The sequence below is a fragment of the Magnolia sinica genome, chromosome 12, assembly GCF_029962835.1.
Source record: "Magnolia sinica isolate HGM2019 chromosome 12, MsV1, whole genome shotgun sequence".
Taxonomy (NCBI): domain Eukaryota; kingdom Viridiplantae; phylum Streptophyta; class Magnoliopsida; order Magnoliales; family Magnoliaceae; genus Magnolia; species Magnolia sinica.
The window spans coordinates 67,767,662-67,777,490 of NC_080584.1; the positions used below are offsets into that span (position 1 = coordinate 67,767,662).

The 9,829-nt window shown below is 37.0% G+C and overlaps 1 protein-coding gene across 2 annotated transcripts; it reads right to left on the reverse strand.

The window, feature by feature from the left end:
- Window positions 1-965: 965 nt before the first annotated feature.
- On the reverse strand, window positions 966-2,982 carry LOC131220607 (mitochondrial intermediate peptidase, mitochondrial-like). 2 transcript variants are annotated; one of them, XM_058215430.1, is made up of 4 exons: window positions 2,529-2,982; window positions 1,628-1,753; window positions 1,330-1,449; window positions 966-1,216 (listed from the first exon to the last, which is right to left on the reverse strand). In XM_058215430.1, the coding sequence occupies exons 1-4, from the start codon at window positions 2,943-2,945 to the stop codon at window positions 1,082-1,084; spliced, it is 798 nt and encodes a 265-aa protein (XP_058071413.1). In that variant the 5' UTR covers window positions 2,946-2,982; the 3' UTR covers window positions 966-1,081. The 2 variants fall into 2 exon arrangements, with proteins under 2 accessions (XP_058071413.1, XP_058071414.1); XM_058215431.1 differs by having other exon boundaries at window positions 968-1,216; window positions 1,628-1,723.
- Window positions 2,983-9,829: the final 6,847 nt, after the last annotated feature.

The following is a 9,829-nucleotide window of genomic DNA, read 5'->3' on the forward strand; positions in this document are numbered from 1 at the left end:
TACCTACGAATGTTGTTGTAGAGGATGAGACTTTTACTTACGAAACGATTCGTAGGTAAAAGTCTCTTCTTTTTTCCACACAAATAAACCTGTTACAATATATGTCATCATATTCTTCCTAATATACACCTGTTATGTAATATATTTCATCATATTCACATTTACATCCATCTAAATCCAAAATACGTAAATCCATCCAAACACAAACAATCTTATCCACCACATTCATCCATATATAAATACATCATAAATAAAATACAAAAAATTATTCATAGTCTATTTTCCGGTGGGGCTCACAAAATTTAGTGTGGTGAACACATCACCGACTGTGCACACACACCTAGGTCCTTACTCATGCCTTCATGGAAGATTCAAAATAGTTTCAGGTTATAGGTTTAGGTTAAGGTTTAAGTTTAAGTTGTAGAGTTAGGTTAATTTTTAGGTTTAGGTTATAGGTTATAGGTTATAGCTTTAGGGAATTGAGAATAGGTTAAGGTTTAGGTTTAGGAAATCGAGTTCGGGTTCGGGATCGGGTTTAGGTTTGGGTTTTCAAGTTTAAGTTTAAGTTTAGGTTAGAGAGTTGAGATTATGATTAAGTTTAGGTTTAAGTTTAAGGATTTGAGAATACATTTAGGTTTTAGGTTTAGGTTTAGATTATAGGTTTTGGGATTTGAGAATAGGTTTAGGTTATAAGTATAAGTTTAGGTTAATGTTGTAGGTTATAAGTTTATGTTAATGTTGTAGGTTATAGGTTTAGGTTATAGGTTTATGTTAATGTTGTAGGTTATAGGTTTAGATTATAGGTTTAAGTTTTAGGTTTAGGTTTAGATTTAGGTTTTACGTTTAGGTTATAAGTGTAGGTTATAGGTTTAGGTTAAGGTTTAGGTTACAGGTTATAACTTTAGGGAATTGAAATAGGTTAAGGTTTAAGTTTAGGAAATCGGGTTCGAGTTCGGGTTCGGGTTCGGGATCTGATTTAGGTTTGGGTTTTCAAGTTTGGTTTGAAAAGACATCGAAGGCTCAAATCACGCAAGGAGTTGTGCCACAAGAAAGCAAGTAAAGTTCATGAAACAACAATGGTTCAACTTGCGGAGGAGTCTAAGTTGAAGGTAGAAGACTTCATCATTCCCGTGAAATAAGCTTCATCCCATGGCTCCAAGTCTGCACAATCTTCATTGCATATTTTCCTCTTGAAATCCCTAATTGCCTTAAACTCCTACAAGGGGAAAAAAGACATCCAGAAAGTACCAAAAAAACTTCACACTCTACTACAACTGAAAAAATTGGGAAAACGATCAAAAGTACACCTAAGAAAGGACACAAATTTACCTCATCAGCCTTATGCATAATAATCTTGCTTAAATCAAGCAAAAAGGGCATCACAACATCTCGTGATGATGCAATATTCGGATGAACTGCAAATTGAGCGTAAGATTTATACCCCATTATCTGCATACAAAAGACAACAACAAAATAAAATAAAATAAAAAATTACTGGTTTATAACATAAAAGAATCAGCTTAGAGAACAGATTTTCAATTTTGATTTAGCACAGAAATTGTGGAAAATCGCCAAACTTTCAAAACTAAAGATATTGAATGACGGGTTGAAGTGAAGGAAATGTAACCTCTGCAAGCTCATGACGAGCTGCAATAAGCTTATCAAGGACACCAAGGTTTGCACGCGGAACTGAATTTCCTGATATGTATGATTGTTTCCTGACCTGTAAAGAAATCCCAAAATATTCCAAGAACTTGAATTAACACGAAAAAAAAAAGGAGAAAAAAACAAAATGAACAATATAGCCACAGTTAAAAATTTGAAACTGGATATGAACAGAAAGAAGCAAAAAGCTTTCATTTGATCAAATAATCAATCTAGATCTGTACAATGGCTATGTATATATAGCTTTATACAACTCCTAAAAATAAAAGAAGACAATACTTCAATCCTATTGGCCCACAAAAAAGAAATATTTCTAAATTGTCTCGAACTTGCACTAAAAAGAGATGCTAAATGAAACTAAATGAAGGGTTCTACTCACCAGATCTCTCTGCGAGTCTATTGGATATATACCTAGCCATATGGTGTATATGGCCCATATAGTTGCAGAAACTCATAAAAATCTATATGGTTTGTATATAAAGGTGTTTACAGTACTCGGTTGGACTTGTAAATCCCAGTCCAAACAATGGTTATTTTTGAGCCATCAGATTAACCTTGTGGGGCCCACATGTCAATTGGACCATTGATCTCGTCGAGATTATTCGACAGGACCGTTGATAGGGTCCTTATCTTTCATTAGCTTGATTTGGGCTTCTGAAGTGGCCCAGATTTTCAATTGGACAGTTGTGGATGGCTATGAACTTCAATCGACCAGCAATGGGACCACTTGTGATCTCCCATTAGATGATTGAATGGTCCTGCATCATATTGCTATTTTAAAAAAAAAATTAAGATTACTATTAAGAGATAGAGGAAGACATCAACTTAAGACAAATATAACAAGCTAACTACACCAGAGGTACCTCAGCATCTGATGCCCATTTCAGTATAGAGGATAGAGTACCCGGATCTGTTGTCACACGGAATCCCTTTTCTTTTACCGTATCTCTTGATCCTAGTGGTTCCTTTGATGCACCAGTCATGGTGCGATAAATGGGCTTAAGAAGATGTTGCATATGTTTCGGAATTTGTGAGGCTGGAAATATATCCACAAAACCAGGATCGGTGATAATGTTTTCACTGAAACTGAAACCAAATGAATGAGAAATAAGCTCAAGATCAATACACAGGTCACATAGGCACGCTGACAAAATAGAAGGTAAAAGAGAGGAGCACATGGTGCAAGCAATGACAAAGTTATGCACAGAATTGAAATGTAATAATATGAATCCCTTGAAGAACATGGCCCGGTTATGGGGACGCCAGAACTGACCAGTCATGAACAATATGAAAAATACATTAGCAATTAGCTTTTATAAAAAAAATTAATAATAATAACAATAAAATTAAAAAAATTAAAAAAAAAACCTCCAAAAATGGCATAAGTTACTACAATAGCATATACAAGGAGATTAATATGACAAAGAAATAGATTATTTTTTTAAAAGGACCCTTAGATTAACAATAGATAGGAACCAATGGCCAGATTATCCAAAGAGAAGAAAACATATGTAGAGTAGTTCCACAGAAACATCAGGAAAAAAAAAAAAAAAAAAGCCCTTGCCCATGCAAGGAAAAAATCATGATAGCAATACAACAGAGAGAAGAACACCATGTGCAAATACCAGACAAAGCTGTCCACAGACAAGAATCAAATAAGCAACAAAAAGTATTTGTAGATTTTTCAATTTTTTTATATTAAATAAAAATATTTTATATAGTTTAAATGAACATAATTTACTAATCAGGGAAAAGAAACAATATGCACAGTGCAAATCAGAGAAAAGCACAAATTTTCAAGAGCAAGATAGAGACCCAATTATCAGCAATTATCTCATAAAAAGCTCCATCCTTGGCTAATGGCCTGCTGTGTAATTAGCTTCCAGATACATTTTGGAAGGAAATCTCAAGTCGGGAAAGATCAGAAATCTTTTCCCACACCTCTAAAAAGATAAGGTCCTCAATTCCAACCAGTGTTCAAAATATTGTTATCTTTACATGTATTGGAGTCCTGGGAGATGGAAACATGTATTGATATCATCAATAATATCACAGATACCGGAGAATGCATCACCGTCATGCACTTTAAAAATCTCAAAGTTACCATTCTGTTTTCATTTCTATACTACGATATAAAAGAAAAGATAATTTAGTGTTTTAGAACTTTTAAATGACTAAAATACCCCTATTTAATTGGGGGGAAAAAAACAACCAACTACCTACAACCCATATCTCACAAGACTAAATGTGTAGGAAGCTACGCCAGTTTCTCCATGCATGGGGCCCACCTGGGTGTGTGTGGCATCCAACCTGTCCATCAGGGTGAACTGACCCATGAGGGATAGACTGGGCCCACATGATGAAAGGCTGGATTCCACAACCCTCGCGAGTAGTGTTTGCATTTCTCTATATAAGGATAAGTTTCCAAATGGAATTCACTAAACATGGAGGAGTTAAGTCCACCATATCTAGAAGTACTCACCTTCAATGCATCCTAAACCAATTGGAATTCAAGAAGGCTATTGAAATCCCAACACAATGAGAACTACTTAACATCTACCGACTCAAAGGGAAAATATCACCGCATTGACACTGACAAGAAGAGCTTTTCTCGGGCAAAATGGGAGACCATATTTGACCAAAGGTAGTCAGAGTCGAAAAAAGAAAATACGGAAGTTTGTAAACCAGATGCCCCACAATGTGGAATGGCCAGAAAATGCTGGTTTGGATGCAAATCACAATCCAGTTACTCCTCTTGATAGAACCGAATGTTCACAATTCAACTTGAAATGAATATAATTGTATTTGGGTCATCTCCTCTTGATAGAACCGAATGTTCACAATTCAATTCAGTTATGTGTCCAAACAAGACCCAAGCAAGAATAAAAGCCACATTCTGTTACTAGAAAAAAAAATCGACAAAGCTCCTACGCAAAACAGAAATGGGACTGATGGGATTCATCAAGCTTGGATGACTCAATTCCGAAACAGGACTGTAACATCTGGCAGAATTAAAGATACAACCAACTACAAAAGCCGGTGGCCATGAACTCAAGAAACTATGCCATTGAAAAAGCCCATCAAAACGAATTGAAATTTTAGTCTCTTTGATTTTGCTGAAAGTGATGAAAAAATTATAGCTGTGTTGGATGCACAAAGTGATTTGAATTGCAGACATTCAGATTAACAAAAAGTAGTGATCTTCCAACTTGTAAGTGACTCGATTGTACATCCAAACACAATCTAAAGTAGTAGAAACATGTGGGCAGCCACTCAAGCTGAGGAAATCAAAAACATTTTTGAAATAACAAAGACAATCATGGGAAGGCCCCACCAATATCAGAGATGGAATTCAAAAAAGGCAATCACTAAAAATTTGAAATGAGTCCCTCCAAACTATAACTTGAGAGATGAAAATTCCAGGTAAAATCAATCAATCTAAAAGAGACGAACCCACAAATCAAATACTCCAAGAAGGCAACTATGATCTAAAACGGGTGCATGAAAATCAATCAATTAGGGGTTTATAACCTTTCCCCAAGGGGAAAAAAACACATCAAGAGCAATTCCAATTCCCAAAACCTAACCTAAAATGGGTGCATGAAAATCCATCAGGGTGGATGCAAATATCATTTCCAAAATACAAAGTAATATCAATAAAGATGAAATCCACCATATCCATATCAAAAATCCAAAATTTTAAAAATTAAAAGAAAAAAAAAATTACCAGCATGCTTGGAGAGATGATGTGCTTCTGCAGCCTCCCATTTCCCAAACTACTCTCCACACTTATGGCAACTCACAATAGAAGAAGATCCATTTGAATCAACCTCATGAGAAGCTCTTGGAGCTGATGAAACAGCAGCAATTCCACCACCACCACCACTAGAAATAGCATTTGAAATAGCAGAACCTCCAAAGTTAGGGACTTCTCTATCTGAAAGGAAGCCAGGAGTAGCCGTCCGATTGGAAGAAGAGAGATCGATGGTGGAGGATTTCTCTGATTGGAGAAAAGATGGATTTGGTAGTGCGGCTTGTATTCCATAAATCTCTGATCGGAGAAATGAGTGTCGGGCGCGCGCGCTAGAGAGAGAGAGAGAGAGAGAGAGAGAGAGAGAGAGAGAGGGTTTGGAAGAAGGGTGGGCGCGCGAGAAAGGTTTGAGGGATTTGGGTTTTGGGAGGGGCGGGCGGGCGGGCGCGGGATTTGGATTTTTAGGAAACGGATTGGCTACTCCCCCTGCCACCAGCCATTGGCTGGTGGTCGGTGCTCTGTGGGCCCCACTATGATGTATGTGTTGCATCCATTCCGTCCATCTATTTTTATAGATCATTTTATAGCATGAAAGAAAAAATGAGTTATATCTCAATCTCAAGTGGACCACATTACAGGAAACAGTGTTTAATGAACGTTGACCATTAAAAACGTTTTGGGGGCCATAAAAGTTTTGGATCAAGCTGATATTTATTTTTTCCCTTCATCTGGGTATTTATGACCTAATCAACAGATTGGATGTCAAATAAACAGTACATAGGCCTTAGGAGGATTTTAATAGTGGATATCCAATAATTTTTTTTCCTATGGTGTGGTCCACCTAAGATTTATATCCCTATAATTCTTTTTTGTAAATTACTAAAATCATCTGTAAAAATGGATGAACGGAATGGAAGAAACATATACATCATGGTGGGCCCCACGGAGCACCGACCACCAACCACGGGGTGGGTGTCAAAGGGACTAGCCAATTTGTCTCCTAATTTTTAAGTCTTGTGGGGTTGCGGGGTCCACCGTGATGTATGTTATTTATCCACTCCGTCCATTCATTTTAACGGATCACATTCTAATGTATCATATGGTCATTATTGTGGAACTATATAGGCCCCACCTAAATGACTACAACTATGACCACTGTTTCCTATGGTGCGGTCCACCAAAGTCTCCTATCTACCTCCTTTTTGGTATTATAACTTAAAATGATCTGTCAAAATCGATGGACAGAGTGGAGGTGTAGGATTTGCACGTGGTTTGGCAAGTGTTTGCCCAACTTGTATGATTTGAATTGAGAGTTGGGATTCTTGGGTTGAGTCAGGTGTGGGTTAAGTCGGCAGGTTCTTGGGTTGAGTCAGGTGTGGGTTGGGTGTTGTGTTGGGTCGGATTAGGAGCATGCTCAATTCGACTCGAGGTAAGCTCGTCTCAACTCAATCTAGAACTGCATTTTTAATGCCCTGAATTTGGAATTGCATTTTTAAGATAATGCCCTGAATTTAGATTTCAATATGAATGGACGACGTGGATGTAGTCACATACATCACAGCGGCCCCATAGTTAGGGTCCCACCCACGTCTGTGGATCCGCGGTCTCACCTAATCCGCTTTCGCAACCCACGGGAGAGATTTCAAACTTTTGGCCAGCCAAACCTTGACAAGGGCATTTTCACTTTCACTGGACGCCAATTGGACCAATCCCTAACTAGAATCAGGCCACCATGATGTATGGTTTCATTTGGGCCTGTAATGACCTAATTAACAGATTGGATGTCAAATAAAAAGTACAGTGGGCCTTAGGAGGGTTTTAATGGTGGATATCCAATCACTATTGTTCTCACTAATGGTGGATATCCAGTCACTTACATGTGAAAGTTACTTACAAGTAATCTGTTTGGTTGTAAGTTGTAAGTCACTTACATGTAAGTTAGTTTTTCTATTTGGGTAACCTGTAAGTTACTTACAGGTAAAAAATTGTATATTCACATCGAACAGAACTTAGATTACTTACAGGTAACCTGTAAGTAATTTAGCCTAGATGATGGGAAAAAACAAATATCAACTTGATCCAAAACTTGTATTGCCCATTAATGGTCAATCACCACTATTTCCTATGTTATGGTCCATTTGATGATTGGAACTGCTTCATTTTTTAAATAATGCCCTAAACTGATCTGAAAAGTATAATACTTTCATGAAATTTATTGAATTGATATTCTCAGCTATGTTTGGTATTACGTAGATGGAATTCATGTATAAAAAAAATTATGTAGAGTCATGAGATCAATTTTAGGAACTCTCAAATGTGGCCTATATGATGTTTATATGAAATTTACCTTGATTAGTAGATGCATCACTTCATTTTAGTAGGATCCACTAATTCTTGAAGACAAATTCAAGCCATTTTTTATGTAAGTTATTGACTAGACTACATACACATTTAAAAATTCTCATATGTAGCCCATCATGATGTTTATGTAAAATCCACCCTAATCATCAGGTGCACTACCCTATTTTAGTGATAAAGACTAAAATTAGCCTGATCCATAATTTAGGTGGGCCATTCAAAATAAAATAGTAACACTCATCTTCCAAAATATTTCCTGTTGTGTGGCTACCTAAATTAGGAATGGGTTTGATTTTTAGTTTCGATGTCTAAAATTTAGCTTGGCATTTCACTACAAAAAAATTGCCAAAAGATACAAACTAAGCAAGGCTTTTGTTACGAATATAAAATCTTACTACGGTTTTAATCCGTAGCTAAAGTATTGCTACACCTTTAAAAATTACCGGTGGTGTAAGGGGCCTTATAGGGCCTTAAAAAAATATATATGTTATATCTAAGCCATCCATCTATTTTTAAATATTATTTTAGTATAGAAAATAAAAACTCAGCTACATCGAAGGCTCAAGTGGACCACACTGTAGGAAACATTGAGATTAAATCAAATTTGCTTCCAATGGTGTGGTCCACTTGTGCGTTCAAACTACTTTAAGTTTGGTATCATAAACTAAAATAAATAATTAAAATTAATGATTGGAATGGATAACCCAAATACATCATGGTGGGCCCCACAGAGCTCTTGATAGGACTGTCCAGGTCCGTCCCACGAAAGGAGCGCTCAAAAACGGAGCCGCGTCCATTACTGTCTGTCTCTCTGTCTCTCTCTGTCTCTCTCTCTCCCTCTTCGTTCCCCAATCCTCTCTCTTCCTCCCGATCTCTGCTCCATCTTCTCATTCTCCTCCCCCTCTCTCTAACGCATCTCCGCCCTCTCTATCACTCTCTCCCTCTCTCCTTCTCAACCCAAACCCAAACCCTCCTCTCCCAACATCCATGTCTTAGGATGGCGCTCTCTCCTCTGTTCGATTGATAGTCAAAGGCAAAAATCATGTCCGGAGATCGGGAAAGGCCCGAAGCCCCACAGGTGCGAGGTGCATGCAATGGCATTTCCGTAGTTCTGATTCTGGGTGTCGTTTTCCGATGGAAATTAGGGTTTCGAGGGAGTGATTGGCGGTAAAAAATCAGGTATATTGTTCTTCCTTCATTTCCTTTCTTGTAATCTATGTTGAATTGAGATTTAATCGGAATTAGATTTATCTTTGTTGAATTCCTTGTTCTGCTTTTTGAAATGTTGATTTATGGTTTTAGTGGAGAGATCATTGATTGTAGAAATGAGTCATTTTTGGTTATGAGATCATTAAGGATAGAAGCTTCTTCAATGATCTGATTTGCATGATTTTTGATTCTTATATTTACAATAATGATGCCAACTGTGGTAGAGGCTGTTTGGTAAAATGTTTGAGAGAAGGTATTTATAGCTTTTCCACAACTTCTGAAGCACTCAAGCTCCCCACCATGATGTTTGTTTCTTTTGACTTTAAATATTGGACAGGTAAATGACAGTAAGTTCAGGCAAGAGTATAAAAAAGTGTCATTTCTTCCCCATTTATGGTAAGCTCCAATAAGAACATGCAGGGTCAGATTTACTTTTCAAGTTACTGTACAAACCTAATTAGTATATCAAATATAAATGGTTCAAGAAGCTTCGTTGCATGACTAACAAACCTAAAGTCTGCTTATGTTAGAATTCTAAGCTTCCCTAGCAAAATGAGAATGCCTATGCTTCTTCCTATAAATAATCTGGATAATGACTGAACTTTACTTTTTGAACTTAAAAAATGGATTAAAGAAGCTCAGGCTATTCAGCTATCAATGTTTTACTCCTTGTTCAATCTTAGATATGATGGTTGACTAATTGGTGTTCTAACATTTGCAAGGTAAGTTGTTGTTCATGGATATTACTACATTAATGTGTGGTTTATTAGTATTCATGTATAATTCTTATTGGCCACGCCTGATATCTGTTGTTTCGGGGCCATCTATCTTACCCAAGCCCATGGT